The sequence below is a fragment of the Hermetia illucens genome, chromosome 6 (assembly GCF_905115235.1).
Source record: "Hermetia illucens chromosome 6, iHerIll2.2.curated.20191125, whole genome shotgun sequence".
NCBI classification, from domain to species: Eukaryota; Metazoa; Arthropoda; class Insecta; order Diptera; family Stratiomyidae; genus Hermetia; species Hermetia illucens.
Window position 1 is genome coordinate 72,434,739 of NC_051854.1, and position 20,787 is coordinate 72,455,525.

Here is a 20,787-nt window from a genome sequence, read left to right on the forward strand (position 1 = left end):
GATATGACTCAGGTACTCATTCACAGCTGAGTCGACTGGTATCCGACGTCAAATCACGATACAAATTCCACTGCCACCAGCGAGATTTGAACCGCGACCTTCCGTACGACAGCCTTGCGCTCTAACCACTCAGCTATCCGGACGCTATACTATACTACTATAATCCCATGTATTTTAAGTCGGATACAACTTGTATCGTATTACCTTGGATGCCTTCAACAGGATTTCCTCCGTTCTATTCCTTGAGAGTTTCTTGGACCAGGTGTTAACGCACTCCGTGGTTCTGAGGGCAAGGTTTTTGGATGTGTGGTCGAGTCCTGCTTTCAATGAGGAGCCATTAGCATATGTGGTCGCAGTAATCCCCGCTGCAGTGTCAGATAATCCATTTATTAACCCATCAAACACAAGGTTCCACACACTTGGTCCAATTATGAATCCAAGTGGGCAACCGTTACATCTGAAAATTTTCTCTATTGGTACTCTCCAATTTTGGAGGCTTCACAAGAAAGGATAAATATATGCAGTTTAACTTTCCAGTCGGCAGTATCCTTAGATTTCTGGCGCTTTCTTCTCGCCCTCTTGAACTCCTTTTTTAGTTTGAAAACTTTCCCGCCCCAACCTGGTATATTTCCCTTATGGAGGAGCCGCTTTTCCACAAGCCTCAATTATGAATTTCTGCATTTCCTCAGTGAACTTTTCAGCTCTAATCCGGCAGTCCATAGTAGGTCTATGGGCGCTTTCCGCTGTACTTCCCAGCTCTTGTTCGAGCTTTTCGCAATTGGCAGTCCTGGTTAAACCTCGGCCTTCTATTGGGTTACACAGGGCGGATTTCATCTCTGCGTAGAGAATTTCTATGAACGCTGGATATAAGGCTGTCTACCACCGTGACGAGAGTTACATCTATATATAACTCCCTACTCGGAACATTCCCTCGATATGACGGAAGCTCGCTCGTTTTGTTGAGGATAATAAGTCTTTTTTTTGCAGTTGCTTCCTCTAATTTCTTCCTTCTTGTCAAATACTAGAGATAGTTTTAGTAGAAATAGGAACCATTCTGAACTGATGACAGTTGACGCCACTATCTTCCGGTTTGGCTTCAATAGCTGGCCAGTTTCGTATTGGTGAATCCTTAACTGTGCAAATCGATCCAGATTATCGACCAAGGGAGAATACGTTATTAACAGACTGGCGCAAAGTAAATGGCATTAGGCGCGAATTCTGGCAAAGTTGGACTAAAGAATGAGTGAATCTCCTACAGCATTTCCTAATATTGCGATAGATAGCACTGTGGTCATCACGGATGATAAGTTAGCAGTCAAGTGACAACTAGGAAGGGTTATTCGAAATTATAAAGGCAATGACGGAATTGTACGAGTAGTTCATGCAAAAATAGCAGACCGCACCAATAGATTGACTCCACTTCTAGTGGAAAAATCCGGTAAACGAAACCAATCTTACTTATGAATCAGAAGCGCAACAACTTGCTGATAAATAGCCTGTTCAAACCATACTAACTGCCGGTTCATTACTTGCGACTCTATTTATTTGCATCCTACTACCTTTTTGCTCCTGTGAAGGTACGCATCCATAATGATTATCATTACTATGATATTTTGTAAAAACAGGAACAGCCCTTTCATTCATATCTCTCCTGTACGCAGAGCGGTAGTTAGTTGCGGTTCTCCGCCTCGGGCTGATTTCAGCTAACCCATTGGGGAGTTCCGTCCCCACGTATTCGAGGAGGGCGATCAGACCCGAGTCTGCAAGGGACTCATCTGAAGTGGCTTTGGCCACGAAGCCTCACCGGAGGTTATCTGGTACCATAGGAACCGGGATGGCCCTCTGAGAGCATATGCTCCAGGTGAATTCCTGAAGGATGTGTTCTGGGCCCGGTTATTTGCGGTTGGCCCCCAGGGGGAGTTTCATGGTGGTTGTGGTTATGTCTACATCGCGGGCAGAGCTCCTCGGAGCTCAAGCGTGGAGTTGCGCTGTACAACCCGGGTGCCGTACCCCTTAGTTCCGGCAGAGGTGTTAGATAGGCCTCGCATCCACTGGTATGAATGCTGAGCCTGCACTCAGTATAAACCAGGACCGCTGTGCTTGCATGGCGGGGCTCTGATTGTGGTCCCAAAATCAATCCGTGTTCGAAGAGGACCGTGGGATTATGCCTTCACGGCAGGTACTCACGCTAAACCCCCCAGGACTTTCATCATATCTCTCGCTCTCTTAAAAAAAACTATTATGTTAGCCCACGTGTATTTTGACTGGGGCAGATCAATCTAGCCGCCCTTATTTGCTAGCTTTTTTACGTGAATGTGAACGCTGGAACGATGATATTCATTTCCTCCATTATCTCGTTGGCGGCATCGACTGTAATAATATAATAATGGTAATCCACAAATATCATTAAAGCTTCTCCTGAGATAAAGAAGGATCCTAAAAATAATCTTAAATAGCTTAGATAGACTTAGGTACTGTGTTTTAGTGAATGAAATTCATCAGAGCCCAGAAAACTATTTTGCAATTCGAGGAGCGTTTCAAACTGAAAATTGACCTCCAAACGGAACTTGCAGTTTACGATTGGAATTTTAATTAACCACTCACTGGGAATAACTGCCGACTGATAATCTTTACGATTGAATTTCATCACTATAAACCTCTTCATAGTTATCTTGAGCACAATCCAGTTCGACGTAAATTTCATTAAAATAATTCGAAGCGCACCCTTCACTTTCATTACAATGTTTCATTCATTTCATTAAAACCAAATCTATCACCCAATCTAGAAGTCTAGTCCTTGTCTAGCTATAATTTCCCCCTTTATTACTTCGTCATTATTACGATTTAATTTGAAATTTATTCTGCTGTCGCTTGTAGTGTTTTGGGCACAAATACTTTTGGAACTGCCTTGAACGGTAATAATTCCTCTGGTGCTAAACTGAGTTAAAATTAATGATACCCTAAGGGTTGCATTTACCAATAAAATCAGGAGCAACACCAAAAGTGTGGTTCATAAAATGTTATTTTCCTTTAGTGCTCATCTCAACGGAGCCATAAGTATAAAAGGTATAATTCGTGGTTGTCCTTAGTTTTCCCAGACTTATTGGAAATCTGTGGTATGTAGCGAGCTTAAGTGTGAACAATAAATCCCACTACAAACATACATAAATAGAAAATCCGGGGAGAATTTTACTCATTCAAATATTTATTTGTAGAAAATTTAATTATCTTTTGATGGAAACAGCCAATTGATGGTAAAAGGATTTTGCATTGGTTTAGTCTTCATATTCAAAATAGCTTCCTCTTTTCAATTAACATTGCTTCTCCTAGACGGTCAAGAAGTTTTAACGGAGTTTTCGTATGTTACGCTCGGTATTTCAACCTTATTAGAATCGATTCAAAGTCTGTCTGTCCATCTCTTTGCCTGTCTTTTTTTTTAGTCGACGAAAGGCGCAAAGCTTCAAAACCTACAGCTAGCTCCTGCCAGACGGTTAAGTGGAACCCACTGAAACCTCCTCCTTCCACTCCCCCAGGGGGTGGGAGATATGGAATTACGTCCCGAGGCTAAATCAGAATTGGTTAACATTCGTGTTCCGCCCCAGTTCCTTCTTCCGGCTTACTTCTTACTGCCTAAGTTTCTTCTGGATGGCCGCTATCACAGTTTCAACTTCAGTCCATATTGCCTTCAGCTTCAACATATAATAAATGATATTTTTGGCTTTTAAGTGCTCCTCGGTTGTAGCTTCGAATACAGAGCTGTGAACCTCGGGCAGTAGAATAAAATCAGCGTCGTAGGACCCCACCGCTTGTCACCGCTTCAAATCAGGGAACTTCTTTCACCAACGGGATGAGAGGTGTTCAGAGGTGGCGTGACGAAGATGGGGCGGCAACACTGTCGGCCAAACCAAAACCAAGTGGCCGAGGAGAACCTCCATAGTGGTGACACTGAGAGACGCTGTATTCAGTTTGGTTTGCCGGCCCTGATGCAGTAGGCGAATGCTCCAAAGGCCTAATTAGGGCGATCAGACCCGAGTCTGCTCGGGGACTCATCTGAAGTGGCAAATTGGTCACAAAACCTTACCAGGGGTATGCTGGTACCATGGCAATCGGGAAAGCCCCTGGACTCACATACTTCGGGTGAACTCCTGTTGTATGTGAGGACAGCTCGGTTATTTGCGGTTGGCCCCCCTATTAGGAGTTTCATGGTTGTGCTCAAGCGAGAAGAGACCTTCGGGCCCCGACGTGGTGTTGCGTTTCAATACGGGTGCCGTACTCCATAGTTCGGTAGAGATTTGGGTAATTCTTGCATCCACCAGTATGAATGCTAAGCCATGCACTTGGTATAGACTGATACCGTTGTTGCTTGTCTCAGCGGGGCTCTGATTGTGGTCACAAAATCAATTCGGGTCTGAAGAGGACCGTACGATTAAGTCTCCACGACATGTACCTACGTTAAACACCATGGGTTTAACCAACGGGAGGGGAGAGGAGGAAGGGAAGTGTCAGTTCAAGAAACTCCCTGTCATCCGGTTCCTCTACCGATTGAGCTCTATGATATTAGCAACGAGAAGGACCTGACCGTAATGGGCACCACGGCTCCACCTATCAGCAGTCCTCAGCATCTCTTCGATAATGTTGCCTGCAGAGACATTCCCTAAATAGAAGTTCTGCAGAATCCCATCCCGACTTTCACTGGAAAAAAAGGTGCGCTGGGCGTCGTCCACAACTCCATTGCAAAACGCACAATCCGGAGATGGCGTCTTTCCAATCTGGGTAAGACTGAAAATCTCCATGCCCACTTAAGAACTGGACAAGGAAATAGTCAGTTTCACCATGCTCCCCATTCAGCCATGTACCTACTCGACTAAGGTGCTTAGCTTTTCTCCCTTGCGGTTGTATATCGCTTTAGGCTCCTTAGCAAGAAGGACATCGGGGATCACTCCCGCGATTACCACCAGGGCCAGTTCAAGGATAGTGTGATACGTAGACGTCATCCGCAAAGCTCCCGTCTCTGTATTTGCGGGAGATTAAATATACCTCCTTGCCAAGAGCGCCAGCCCTTACCTCGGAGCCGTAGAGGGACAAACTGCGGCATCGTCAGCTAGACGTGGGACCCCCAATATTTGCAATTAGCCTACTTAAACCGAAACTCTACCTGCAGCCTTGTGCACTGTTGATTTAATTTGCTCAAAAAGGCTCATCTTGGAGTCAAGAGTCAGTCCAAGGTACTTTGCCGTTGATTTTGATTTGATTATCGACTCGCCAAACGATATGGGACGCAAGGTCGGAATTCCAGTCAGGATGATTATTTCGGGTTTCCCCAGCGCAAGATTGAAACTATGAGCAGTCATCCATCTGACCTTTCGCATCAGTGCGTCCAGTAATGCCGCGATATTATCTGCATAACCGACCAGACGTGACTCTTCTTGAACGTTGAGTTTAAGGCTGTAAGCTATAAGCCAATACGATGTTTAATTACGTGAAAGCCTCCAAGAGACAACACTCTCTTGCGTTCGTCAGTGAACTTCCCCACAAAGCCGTCCCACCTGTAGGATTGGCTACCCATACATTATTGTTAAGGTTTCTATAAGGCTGGTTTATTATAGCCACCTTCACCTCTGATTCGTAGGAGCTCTGCGAGAGCAGCGATTGACGTTGATTTGGAACAACATCATTTACAACTGCATTTACTGCTACTTTAACTCAAAATAATTGTCATTTTCAGCAATATGGCCGCTGTGCATCATCGCACAATATGCATTTGGATGCTTGTTAAATTCCCGGGAAATGCGTTTCATTTCCCTACAACATCTATATCGGTCACACAGATCAACCGTACTTCTGGATGTCCTCGCCAGAGGTTCGTACAAAAAACACTTGAACCATCTCTTCAGAGAGATTTGCCTTCTATGGACCTTTTCGATATTCAGTATCTTTCGTGCTACCTCTGCTGGTAACCGGATGGTTGCCGTTAATGTGCTACACCTTTCTGAAGCTTATAATGGATGCCTCCTACAAGTCGGCTTGGACTGCTCTACTAAAACAGTGCAGATTTCTGCTTAGATGCGACCTCGTCTAATTTCTTGCACTGCATCGTGATCTGATGCCTTTGGGCACGCATGGCAGCCCTTTCCCCAAGTAAATGATTTAATTCACTGCTGATCTGTCGGCTTTGCTCTCTTCGGACCTCGTTAATTCTTTTTGGTTCCTCCTGCTTACCTTCTCCCAAAGTCTTTGAGGTCAGGGTCAGTTTTCACTCTTCCTAGTATGTCTGTACAGGAGATACTACTATGTTGTGTTTCTCTTTAATAAATTCTGCATTTTCACTCCAAGCACAGGGATGCCTGTTCCAGGTCAGACTTCACAGTACATTTTGGGGCCCAGGTCTTTTACCGCCTTAGATATTCGAGATTTCTCATAACTGTCGAGTTTTTCCTAAACGGATTCAGCTTTTGATCCTAACAAGCGTCCCCTAACTCCTTACGCTTGGATGCGATTCGTGTCACTACGGTTTTTGACACACACTTTTTCGGTGACCTACCCATAACCATTTTGGTCCACGGATGGGAGTTGTCTTCCCACCTACAAGACCTGAGAAGGTGGAAGCTGCGAACGCCCATGCATGTAGTTGGTAATATCGTTCTACATTGGGTTTCTACAATTTATTTTCAATTGTGGATGTGTGAAGGGTCTCGATTAATGCTTTCTGAAAACGAGATCTGGAAAGTGGGCTCTCATTTAGTGGAACTATTCTCAGCCTCCGAAAAATTTGATAAAATCACGAAGCTACACAATGTCCTAGGGATCAAGATACTTTCCGTATCGACTTAAAGTTAATAATATTATATTACTCCACTTGATCCTGGAATCATAAATTATCATATAAACCACGATACATGATAAGTTTGGTGGATTTTGCACTGTTATTAACAAAGTTATAATATGTGAAAATTGCCTTCTTATTCAAATTGATTGTAATTTAGGACTTCGAGTGTCAGGACCACACTAAATTGAAAAGTCTAATATACTAAATGCATAATCATTACGAGCTACGTTCAAATGGGTTAGGTGTCCACTCAAATAAAGCAGAAATACACAAAACCTTTCATACCAGAAACGCCCAACTTCTCCGATTTGTTCGTCTTTTGGCGAAGTAATCAAACTTTGAAATGCAGTGAATCGATAATTTCTTTAACTAAATGACTACCTAGAATATTTAATGCACGACTTTTCGGCTGTTTGCTTTTCATTAATCGACACTAATTAAAATACAAGGTGCGCCCCATAAGTTTGGAGACTACGCTTAAAAAACGGTACAGTGGCGCGATCTTTATGAAATTTACTGAAATTTTTTGATGAACCTTCCCCTTCCTACATGCCAAGCTTGAGTACAATTCGATAATTTAGTTTTTGTAACGTATGCTTGGAGCAAGCTTTAATGGTTATAGGGGGAGTAATTCCAATAGTTCTCCATCTTACCGAGCGGAGGCTTATACACCTCGCTTGTGAAGAGAGAGTCCACCCTCTCTGCGCATGGCAGCAATCATGGGAAACAGAATCGAGAGGCAGATAGACCGCGCATCTCATAAAATACGTGCGGCCAATTGGGACATCACGGTCGCCTGACTGTATATATTATTATAGAAGGACGTGGTGGATGATGCCAGCTACATCTTTTTCTTCTGCAGAAGGTGGAAGCTGCGTCTTCTGCAACAACATTTCCTTGGTATGCCGCATTTACCGACGGTAGAGAAAACATGGAAGCTGAAGAGATGAGTCGTCAACCAGTGAGTGCGAAAACGGACCAAAATATCGCTCATGTAGTCGATGTTTTGAAAGTCGATCGTCCATGTTCATGCAGATTGGTAGAGGAGAAAAGATAGGTTGGTAGAGGAGAAAAGAAAGATACCAAAAAACCATCATCCAACACATATTGCGTGAAAATTTGAAAAAGAGAGAAGTGTGCGCTCATTTTGTGCTGCATGCATTAACTACGGAACAAAAGAAACAGCGCCTCGTTCATGCTGAGGATGCGTTCGCAGCGGTGGAAAATGATCCAAATCTTTTGGATTCGATAATAACGAGCGACGAGAGCTGGTGCTTCGCCACTTTTTTCTTTTTCTTCACCCCCCCTTCACAACCGCAGTCGGCTTGGTCGGTCCCGCCATTTAGCTCTATCGAATGCCTGACCTGGATACAATCTCGAGGATTTCAACTCCCCATCCAGCGTATCAAGCCACAGTTGTTTCGGCCTGTGTTTTGGTCGTTTACCATCCACTTCGATGTTCAGACCAAACTTGGCGAATGAATTCATGTTAGCACGAATTGCGTGACCATGCCATCGAAGAGGGCTCACCCTCTATTTTTCCACGATAACGATCACGCATATCTTCTTTCGGATGTGATCAAAACGTGTGACGCCACTAGTCCAACGCAACATCTTCGTCTCTATTACCGCAAGACGGCGTTCATTGTCTCTTATAGTTAGCCAACACTAAGGACCATAAAGAGCTGCAGGGTGGACGACATTGCGGTAAATTTTAGATTTGAGACGTTCGTTGATACGTTGATCACAAAGAACACCAGTTGTGGAAGGCCACTTCATCCAGGTTGCGTTTATGCATGAAGCAAGTTCAAAACGCAGGTCTCCATTAGCTAATAACGTTGACCCGAGCTATTCAAATCGCTCAGTTCTGGGCAGATCACTGCCGCTGACACTGATTGTGTCTCTTTCATGGGGATCGGTCGTCAGAAATTCAGTTTTGTTCGATCATTCCATTTTTGGAAAAGTTGCTCGAGATAATTTTTGCTACTAGATGGTAGGAAAACATCATCTGCATAAAGCAGTGTATGGGCGCTGGACGTTGGATGTCCCTTGTGACGGTGTCCATAACAAGAACAAAGAGGAGTGGTGAGAGGGCGCTTCCTTGATGAACACCAACAGAGACACGAAGCGGTTTTGATACACCCACCACACTTCCAACTTTATTTTTCAGATCGCGGTAGGGCAATTGATCCCAGCGCATGATTCCTTCTGACACTAAGTTTTATCGCAGAGCATACCAGATGCGTTCGTATGGCACACGTTTAAACGCTTTCCCCAGATCCAGAAGTGCAATGTAAAGAGGACGATGCTTCTAATTGTGTTTCTCCATGAGTAATCGTGCAGCGTGTATTTCATCAGTGGTTCCGCAGTTTTTAATAAATCCGGCTTGATTCGGGGTTATTTCAACGATTTCGCGAATACGGTTGTCAAGAATGAGTTCAAAAGTCTTCATGCTATGGAAAAGTAACCGGATCGGACGGTAATTTGAACATTCTGCTGGACTACCTTTCTTTTTCCATATTGGAACAGTGGTACTTGCTTGCCAGTGAGATGGTGTTTTTCCTTCCTGAATAACCCGATTAGAGAATTCACTGAGCCACAGTGATGGGTTCCAGCTCTTCGCTTTTCAGGGCTCAGATGCGATGTCATCAGGTGCTGTGGTTTTTCCCGATTTCATTTGTTTTATTGCTTTCTCGACTTCAGTTGCCCTGACAGTGAAGCCCATAGTGTTTTACGTAGGCACCTGTCGTGAAACTTAATCCTACGGTTCTCTTAAGACACGGATTGATTTTGTGACCACAATCAGAGCCCCGCTGAGACAAGCAACAACGGTACCAGTCTATACCAAGTGCACGGCTTAGCATTCATACTGGTGGATGTAAGAATTACCTAAATCTCTACCGAACTATGGAGTACGGCACCCGTGTTGATACGCAACACCACGTCGGGGCCCGAAGATCTCTTCTCGCTTGAGCACAACACAGGAGTTCACCCGAAGTATGTGAGTCCAGGGGCTTTCCCGATTCCCATGGTGCCAGCATACCCCTGGTAAGGTTTTGTGACCAATTTGCCACTTCAGATGAGTCCCCGTGCAGACTCGGGTCTGATCGCCCTGATTAGGTCTTTGGAGCATTCGCCTACTGAATCACGGCCGGCAAACCAAAGTGACTCGACCACTTCGTTTTGGTTTGGCCGATAGGGTTGCCGCCCCATCTTCCTCGCCCCCACCTCTGGGCACCAGTTGCCCTGGCAGGTGGAACTGGTCCAAATGACGGCAAAGATTGTGGAAGTGAAGGATGAGCAGATTCTTCAGTTGTAATCTGCTCGAAGTATTTTCGCCATATATCCGTTGCGGCTCGATGGTTGGTAAGCAAAATACCGTTCTTATCGTTAACGCAACAGAAGTGTTCGATATTCTGTGTACGTTCGTTACGGTTTTTAACAAGTCTGTGGAGACCTCTCTCATCATCCCGAGGGTCCAGTTTTTCATAAAGATTTTTGTAATGGTCCGCTCGGGTGACATCGACTGCTTTCTTTGCTTCCCGGTTGGCATTCTTATAACTTTGCCAATTGGCCAGTGTTTTATCGTCGAGAAATTTGGGATAGAGGCGTTTCCTTTTACGGACATTCATTTCAACATCGCTATTACAAAGCCAAGTATTTCGGTTGATGTACCGCTTACCAGGCTTGGTGAAACCGAGGGTTGCGGAGGCCGCTTTATGTGGATCGTGTTTTTCATAGCTTAATTCACAGGACGGCAATTAACGGTCGATGTTGAGGTGCGATGGTCTCATAGGGGACGACTTTGCAATCAGTGACGGTGGTAAAATGTCGGTGTCTGATGAGAATATAATCGATTTGCGTTATACTGTTCCCACTATAAAACTTAGGAAGATGAGACAATCGTTTGATGAACCATGTATTCATTGCGCACTCCGAACTCCTTTCCCCATGGCACCTGTTACCGTCTGCCTTTTCACCCACATTACCATTAAAGTCGCCGGCAATGATAATATAATCGTCAGCAGGGACGTGAAAAGTCTTTTCACCGAGAAGTTGCCAAAAGGCATCTTTCTCGGCATCAGGTCGACTTCTCTGTGGTGCGTACGCGTTGAAGAAGTGAATAGTGCGATCAGCTGATATAATGGTTCATCAACCGATCATCAAATCGTTTGACTTCTTTAATGGCATCACGGAAACCTCTGAGATAGCAATGCCAACCCCATATTGAGTGTGTGGGCTACCAAAACAGAGAGTTTATAGCCATTTTTACCACGTTCGTGTTCAATGTCGCAGCTTTTGGCAGCAGATGATCGGATTTCTTGCAGAGCGCAGATATCACTGCCCCTTTTCCGAAGGGTCCTTGCGAGTTCCTCGGTCTTTCCGGTTAGGGTACCAAAATTTACCGTGCAGATACGTATTTGTTTTGTTCGTTTTGGCCTTGCCCTACGTGCTGACGCCGTCCATGCGCCAAGAACCCTTGCCCATTTCTCGCGTCCTGCCGCGTCGACTCAGGTGGACGCCATATCATTTCTCCGAGGCTTGTGACTCAATCCCATCATCTTGTTTGTAACGACATTGTATGCATTTTCTTGGTCGGCCTGTCGTGAGACCTGCCACCAAGAGAGATCAGGTAGGATTTAGCATAGTGGAATTACTCCAACTTTACTCTATTTATCTCTTTCCCTGATGTCAGCATTTTTTTTTTGTGTTTTACTGAGGATAGTACAGAGTACGTTGCCTCAAACCCTCCTCTTTTGCCCGGGCTTGGGACCAGCATACCGTGTTAATAGCATGGCGGAGTTAGGGCTAGTGATTCGCCTATGATCCGAAAACAAAGTGCGAGAGAACAAAAAGGTGTGGTCCGGACACGCTACCTTCAAAAAACTTTTGGTTTTAAAAGTCGGAAATGAAGACAATGCTCATTCTTTCTTCAATAGCAAAGGGATCACTCACCACGGATTTGGTCCGAAGGATCAGACTGTCAATGTCGAATTTCACAAGCAAATTTTGAACCCTTTAGGCAAACGTATTGCACGTGTGAGGCCGGCATTCAGGAAAAATCCTATTTTTTCCTCCCGCCACTGTTGTCCAGGAGCTTCTGGCGAAAAAAGGTTTAACTCAGTTGAGCCATTTTTCCTACTCTCTGGATTTGAGTCCCCCAAACTACTTTTCCTTTCCAACGATAGAGATAAAGGGAACCCATTGTGCAACAATTGAGGGCATCCAGAAATCTGTAACGGCCTAGTTGAAAGTGTTTCCAGTTTCCGAGTTTAAGAAAGGGATGGATAACTACAATATCGCGCCAATGAGTACATTTGTGTTAACAGAGATTAGCTTGAATCAAATTCGCCCCCCCCCCTCCTAATTATTTGTATTTTTAAAAATTGTTTTCGAAGCGTAATTTTAACACTTATGGGACACTCCTTGTAAAAGCTATTCCTTAAACAGTTATTCTATTTCAGCAATAATTGGATGAACTGAGGATGTGTGTTCCGGTTACAACTACTTCCATGTATATCCACCCTCAAAGATTCAGCAATATTTTCAAATCTTCCAACCGTGTACATCATCCTTTGAGACAAAAACTAGGCCATTTTGTCCCAAATGGCGTCCCCAGTTTCTTGAAAGTAGTAGGACAATTGGAAACTCAAATGCTCCCTCTCGATTTTGGTAGAGAAAATTTCTTTCATTTTCGACAAGTCTTGAAAACCTAATTCGAATATACAACTCAGCTTTCTTGTAAAAAAGTCATAAGCAAAGTATGTATATACCAGAATGATTTTGAGTTTTTTAGTTTCCTGGGATGGTAGAAGAAAGAAAAAGAGGCAAAAAGGAAGATAATACTCCCAACGTTCCACAGGGATATTAGGCAACAGTCAACGGACTTTCCAAAAGAATAAATTCATAGCATCCATCCAGTCAACATTAAGCTTCCATTTCCTAGAATTTTCCACATGAACTTCTCCCAATCGAATAAATACAAGACATACAATAACGAGTTACTTCCACCTAGTTATTTTCAACGTAGAATGGAAAATTAGCAGGAGGCTTTTTGCTGACTCAACAACTCTCTTCCATCCTGTTCGACATACATACAATATCCTGTCACTGACGGAGACAGGGCAACATCATGGAAGCCGTACCGCCTTGCATGGAACACCATGACAGTCTGAAAGGTCTTTCGCTTCGTCACTACAGGTATCCTCCACAATACCAGAAAATACATCAGTCTAATGATATCTTGAGCTGAAATAAACTCTTATCAGGACCAGCACAATTCTCCGCAAATATACGCATCAAGGTGAAAGGAGGAAAACGAAAAAAATATATTTTCACGACGTGGTATCCTTCTTGTAGAAATGTCCGAAATTAATTTGTTTTCGATGATTTCAGTTCATGCCAATGACTTTCTAAACAATCCAGGAAGCCATCTTTGTTTGCGTCGCTCCCTTGGAGCCCTTTTTATCTACTGTTTGAACGATGATGAAGCCTACGTGAAATTATGTACAATTGGTCGGTCTATCTGGCAAAAACGTCTCATTATTTATGGTTACGGGTTGTTTAGGGCTATCGGCATTCGTAGGATTCATTGCTGGGCTATCCTATCTGGAAGTCGTTAGAATCTTCTCAAATGGCATTAGCAATTTTATGATAAACACTTTTTTCTCCAGCCAAGTGTGAATTTGATGCCCTGGTTGTTCAATTTAGAGTTTGATAATGCGGAAAGTTGGAGTTCTTTGCGATAAAGTGAAGTTGTTCCAATATCGGGCAGCCGTTGCAAGTTCAGGAGAAGGGGTATCAGCTTGGTCGGTAACTTTAGGATGTTTAAAATTGTAATAATTTATGGTTTATGCTCGGCTATACTGACAGAAAACATATTGAGGTTGAACAAATGAAAGTTTCACACATATAAAATAGCTATGATAAGCAATCGATCCTATACTCGGCATTCCATTCTAAATGCGCCTCAACAATTGCGTAATTTAATCATTCTAACAGAAGGACAAATGTAGTAGCAATACTCAGATATATGGTATTTGGAGGACCCTAAAGTGAATCAGCAGAGGAGCAATTCGGCACGCTATGCGTAATGAAATTCGAAAGCAATTAAAAGTGGACATAAAGGCCAGATAGGTCACAGATTCTGCGTTTAGATTACTATTATTCAGATGTGTCCATACAACAACGATTGGTTAATATTGAGTAATATTTTGCGATTTCTCAACTCTTTAGCTGCCACGCGCATTTTATTTTCTAAAAAAGTCGGGAAACCGGAAGCTCCACGCTTCAGGCATAAAAGGTTTGGTGTTTCTCTATGTGAGGAGCATAACGCATTGGCTGATAGCATTGACTCCAGAGTGCAAAATTTAGTACTTCTAGGATGAACTTAAGGGGAGTTTTGCAGGTAATTTCCAAAAGTTGATTACATACTATTAGTAAATTTATTTGAGCAGATATCGGAATGGGACATTTCTCGAGGTTTAGATTTCACATAAGTGTTTATAAAACCTTAAAAAGGGCTGGCGAGTAGATTCTTCATAAATGCGACTTTAATGTTTCACCCGAATGTCAATTATTCTCGTTAATTATGACGTCGGCATCTTATTTGCATGGCTTTGGAAGCCTACTAAGCAGGTAAATACGAAATATTGTCCTCTATATTGGTACGGAAGTTCTAGAATGAATTTAAGGGGCTTTTTTAGTCAATTTCCGAAAGTTGGCAATATACTATTAGTAAGTTTAGTTGAGCAGATATCGGAACGAGACATATTTTGAGACTTAGATTTCATCTAAGCACACCACCTTCACCTTTTTCGAATTTTTGAGTAGTTTCCGAAAATGAGCCTTTAAGTGGGTACATTTTGACTCCTTTGACTCCTCTAAGTGGGTATATTTTGACTCCTTACTCGCGCACTTTGCAATTCACATCAAAGCTAATATCAGATTCGGAAAGTACTAATTGAAACCTTTCATTCGATACCACACATCATTATACTCGATGAAAAAAAATTACATTCCCCCCTTTACATGTACCGGGAGCCCCCTTTAAAGTGCACATCACCCACTGTATGCATGAGATTTCATAGTTCCCATATGTAAGCCAAATTTCGTTCGGATCGGTTTAGCCGTTTTGGAGAAAAGTGCATGTGACAGACAAACGGATAGATAGACAGACAGTGAATCGATTTTAATAAAGTTTTGTTTTACACAAAACCTTAAAAACATTTATTTCGGTGTCTAATGTTTGCTTTTTCAAAAATTTTCTCACTTTTCTTTGCTTTTTTCTCTCATTACTTAATGCTAGTTTCCATTTAGACAATATACAATTATTTGTTTTGTTTAAAGTCTTAATTCTCAAATACATTCTAGATTTTAAAAAAATATTATTAATTCTAACGCCGCAGTCGATGTTCTGGCTCGTATGAACAAGTCTGATGATATAGTTGCTGCAAATACAGAGGGAATTGTTAGCATTAAAATTTTTACAAATTGACTCTAACTTCTAGATGGTCTCCATGAGAGCCTCAGTGACCTTAGATAATCCTCCCTCGGAAAGCTGATCCATCCATGTCAGCTCGGTAGCCGTAATTACAGGACCTAAGCCAGGAGTATCGTCTATGTCGGTGCTAACCGAATTCAACATCCTTAAAGAACGCAGGCACGCGCGGACGCTTATAACGAACTCCGACGAACGAAGAAACGACTTCACAGACGGAAAAAGGAAGCCTGGAAGAACCAAAAAGTCTGTGAACTCAAAAAGTACAGGGAGCAACCGCATCAGGCGCGGAAGTTTTTTTGATGAACTCCTGGACAACCAGAACATCAGCGAATTGGAGGTCCCGCCAACTGAAGACGACGGAAAAATACTGCCACCACCAAGTATAGAAGAAACATTCCGTGCAGTTCATCGGCTTAAAAATCATAAGCCGCCAGGAGCCGATGGAATTACAGCCGAATTGGTTAAATATGGAGGTGACTAGTTACATCAAATGGTTCGTCAACTTGTGCTCAACGGGTGAGATAGCGAATCAATGCTTGACAATTTTCAAGAGGGATTATCTGTCTCATACATAAAAAGGGAGATATCACACAGTGCAGTAATTATAGAGGTACTACGTTGCTGAGTACCATCTCTAAGATATTCGCCGCTATCTTGCTAGGCCGGATAGCTCCATACGCCCAGAACATCATTGGCCCATACCAAAGAGGCTTCACTCTAGGCAAGTCAGCAACAGATCAGATTTTCTCTGTGTGGCAAACGATGGAAAAACCGTTGGAATATAGACATCAGCCAGGGTAAAACTATACACGGCCATGAGAGAATTCGGTATTCCAACGAAATTGATAAGACAGAGGGCTGACCAATGTCCGAGGCCAGATAAAAGCAACACGATCACTCTCAAGACCATTCGATATTAACAACGGTCTACGACAAGGGATGCCGTATCATGTGTCCTCTTTAACCTGGCTCTCGAGAAAGTGATCCGTGATGCTGAGGTAAATGCGGGGGGTACGATCGTCTTTAAGTCCACCCAACTACTGACCTATGCTGACGATATCGACATCATGGGAAGAACCATCCGAGACGTACAAACTGCCTTCATCCAGATCGAGCAAGCTGCGAGAGATCTCGATCAATGAAGGCAAGACGAACAACTAACAACATCAAACTGCACTGGTCAAACGGGAAGAATAAAGATAGGAGACTGCAACTTTGAGACCGTTGATAATTTCTCCTATCTAGGATTCCAAACCACAACCAATAACAGCAACGGTGATGAAATCCGCGCAGGGTTTTTTGCAGCCAGCAGAGCCTATTTCAGCTTACAAAAGCTATTCCGGTTGAAACGTCTCACCATAGGGTCAAAGCTCTTACTGTACAAAACAGTGATCTTGCCAGTTCTCATGTTTTCCCCGGAAGCTTGGGTTCTTAGCAAGAACAATTGCGAACTCTTGGCCGCGTTGGCGAAAAGAATCCTCCGAAGAATTTTTGATCCCCTATATGAGGATCGACGATTCCGTAGCCTATATAACGACGAAATCTATGTGTGATACCATGACCGTTTGGTTGTAGATAAAATCCGGTTCGATAGGTTACGGTCACTTAATCCGTATGAATGAGAATGATTCCACCCGGAAAGTCTATAAGGGCAATTTCTATGGTATAAAAGAAAGACGAGGCAGACGTAACCTGAGATGGAGTGATGTCATAGAACAGGACGCCAGACAGTTTGTAGAGATATCCAATTGGTGAACCTCGGCGCAAAACCGAGATGTCTGGAGTTCCTTATTAAGGTAGGCCTAAACCGAATACTGGTTTTTGCGTCGTTTTTGATGATGATGATTGTCATTTTGGTTGAAAGTGGTCCTATCTGGAGAGGCCCATGTATGTTTGTGGAGCACTTTCCGCGCAAACCAGGTACTTCCCGTAACCATTTTTCACAATACTGCTAACTGTATAATCCGTCCGTTATCATTGGTAGGATTATCTAAGCTATGAGAGCCGCTCCGTCCCTACTTGACTGTTAGAATCTTCAAGTATGATTTTGATATTATACTTGGGACAGGCTTCGAGGGCTCGCTCAAGTGCCTGATAGAAGGTGTCCTTCTCCGATTTTTTAGTTTCCTCTGAAGGGGTGTGAACCTTAATCAGGCTTATATTTCATCATTTTCCTCCCAAACGCAGAGTGCATAGCCTCTTGCTTATATTTTCAAAGCCAGTAACAGCAGGTTTTATTTTTTGCCTCACTAACAAACCTACTCCGAACACATGATTTACTGAATGACCGCTATAATATATGGTGTAGTCGCTCTCCTCAAGAAAACCGGTCCATGGGCAGTGCAACTCTTGGAACGCTATTACGTCAGTCTTATATTGGGACGGGATATCGGCTAGCTGCTTAGCAGCATTCGGTCTGTACAGGGAGCGCACGTTCGATGAGAAACTGCGAAAATCGTTATTCTGTTTTCGTCGCTTGGTTTATCGTTAATCCATCCTGTCGGAGGCGCCTTCAGTTTTCCATGTAGGATTGTCAACCCTACCCAGCCCCGAACCTGGAGGACCAATTGGTACAATTTGTCCCGTTTTTAAGCGCGGGAGGCTCGCCTTCATCCTTCTACTACTGATTCTTTTTGACCCTGTAAATGACAGTGGAAGGTTGGTAGCCATGGGTTCAAATAGGAAGTTTTGTACAAATTATACTCTCGGTTTTGTTGCATGACATTTCCTGGTTTTATGCCTGCCTTTCTAGGGATTTTATACCGTCCGTTATGTCCTGACGCATATGAATCCTGTGAATTTGTAATGTACTGTAGGAATTCCATCCATGATACCATTTCTCAGCGCTATGAGAGAAAATCCTAACCCGGGGTGAAAATTATACGAGTTTGGATGGAAGTATTGCGACCACCATTATTCCGAGAAAACTATAGGCTCGGGGGCATCCCTTCTTACAGCCCACCACTCATCAGGCCTATCTTTCTACAACAAACTCATCTTGTATTCTTTCACTACCTGGAGTGCATGTAAAGCACTCGTTCGTGATTGCACAGGTTTCTCTTTAATACTCAAAGCACTTTTGGAATATGGGACCCATTAGGAACCGAGGATTAAAGTAAAAGTAGTAAAGTAGTAGATTAGTAGAATTGTTAATAAATATCTGTGTTTAAACACATTTCAACTTCTGGGACCAGCGCCGTTCAATTAGGCTCAGACAAGCATTATTAATTGTTATTAGTCAGGAGGACGTGTTGAAAAAATACCCGAATCCTAAATGGAAAAGAGAATTTACCCCATTTCGTTGCTACCCTGGAATTCACTAGGGAGCCACAGCATAAACATATTTTTAGACAGAAGCTGACCAAAAGTAAGGTCACACATTCATCAATGTGTTCAAATAAGCACTAATTTGCACTATGCATCCATTTTAATTATTCTCGAAACACTAATGGAGATCGATATGGTTACATACCAATTGGAATACATACGATAATGACGATAAACGGCATTGGCTTCACCTCCAGCACCAAAACTTAGGATCAAAAATATCCAACCCCCATAGGAAATGTGGAAAAATGGAAAATTATAGATAGCCCCCACGAAATTATTACCCATCACCCCCATTTCATATTGACCGTACTAAATCAATAAATTTCATCTGTTTTGCAGTGGGCTCGAGAGATTCGAGTGGTGGAAGCAGCAACAGTGGTAGCAGCAGTTCGAGTGGTGGACAGACGAAGTATCCTGTTCTCGTGTTTGTCCATGGTGAGTCCTACGAATGGAATAGCGGGAATCCATACGATGGCTCCGTGCTTGCCAGCTATGGACAAATACTTGTAGTGACAATTAATTATCGACTCGGAGTGCTAGGTGAGTACAAATTGAACACATTCCAAACAAATAAATTTGCGTATCTGTTTGAAACACAACTCCGGATTAGAGACACAATGTCCCCAAAAGGCGTCCGGTAGATTAAAAGAGGTCCCAGTTATCATTATTTCTGGGAAAGGATGCTTGAAATTGTATACACGACCATTCGTTTGCCTGGGTGAAAGACGGAACTATGGAATATGAACGTATTAGAGTACACAGGGTGAAGAGGGTATTGGGTAATGCTCTAGGATAATTGAAATGGACATCTGCAGGGTTCTTTAGTTTACAGATATAAATGAGTATCATTCCAATTATTTCACATTTTCAACCGAAAATGCATATGCCAAGGTATTATCATATTAATTTTCTGTTACTCTTCAACCCTCCTTTATCATCCACCATTGAAATATATGATAATACAACGTTTATGCTATTTATCATCAGTGTTGTTGGCCATAATTCATCATTGAACAGGTGCGCGTTTATTAGCCTCATATTCCTTCAATTATTGAATTATTTCCAGAATTAAGGTTACATGTTTCGTCTCACTTGGCATTTCTAGGTGAAAGTTTTGTTGACTTTGCCAATGGGGATTACAGGTCAATACATCAATTAACAATGAAAGCTTTTACACATAAAGATAATGGGAAGTACCCTTGGGAATCGAGCATTTGTTTATGGAATCTTCGGTTGATCATGGAAATGTCGCACTGTTTAAAATAAATTGCGCTGCGTAGTTTGTGGATCATCCGTACGTTGGACTCAGTATTTTTCCTTACTATAAATTTTTAACAAATACTTGGTCTTATTTGGTTTCATATCAAGAGCCCGCTTTGTCACACAAAGTAACCGTGAGACCTGCAAATGTCTTTTTAAGGTTTTGTGTAAAAAGGTGTGAAGCGGCGCATCAACAACATTTATGTCGGAGTGCAATGTAGGCGATAGGTCCCTATCGCCCCGCGATTTGGATCCTGGCCCTAAAAGGATGCACCCCTTTGGGGATAGTGAGTAAGAAGTTTGTTCAAGCGTTATCCAGAGCCCTCGTACGGCCTCCAGTACTGATTCCGCGATAGACCCGGACCGCTCCGAGGAGAATTCGTTGCTTTGAGGAGGCTAGTCCACGACCCCACGAGAACCTTCAAGCCGGTATGAACGTCTTCCATCATCTCCAATCAACACCCGACCAATATTTCTATCACAAAATTTCAATCGTAATCAATGAACGCTTGTTCAGTAGCGGTAAGTCAAGAACCAGGAACAACCAAAACAATTACGAATAAACTGATTTCCGGTATCCTAAACAACATAGCCTCCATAAAGATCTCCGCTCACTGATCGACTCATGTGCTCGCTTCGTCTTAGGCTGAATACCATTCGTAAAGCTGCTACTTAAAGAAGGGAACCATCCCTTTTTATGTACACGCAGACGCACCTTAAGCCAGTGAATCTAGTCCTCAGTGGATTAAATTTTTCATACTCCCCTCAGGAGATCCTTCACGAATTACATCGTCTAGGAGTTAGGAAGGCAACTAATGTACACTCATACAAGACGAGCAGATCCCATGGAAACGCCAAACCCTCTTCC

General features: G+C 43.0%; 1 protein-coding gene across 2 annotated transcripts in view; it reads left to right on the forward strand.

Moving 5' to 3' along the window:
• LOC119659948 (neuroligin-4, Y-linked) overlaps positions 1 to 20,787 on the forward strand; it is a 148,450-nt gene that overhangs the window by 83,739 nt on the left and 43,924 nt on the right. For both annotated transcript variants that reach the window (XM_038068294.1, XM_038068295.1), the window contains exon 4: positions 18,999 to 19,199. In XM_038068294.1, the coding sequence (XP_037924222.1) occupies positions 18,999 to 19,199 (201 nt within the window). The remainder of the gene's footprint in view (positions 1 to 18,998; positions 19,200 to 20,787) is intronic.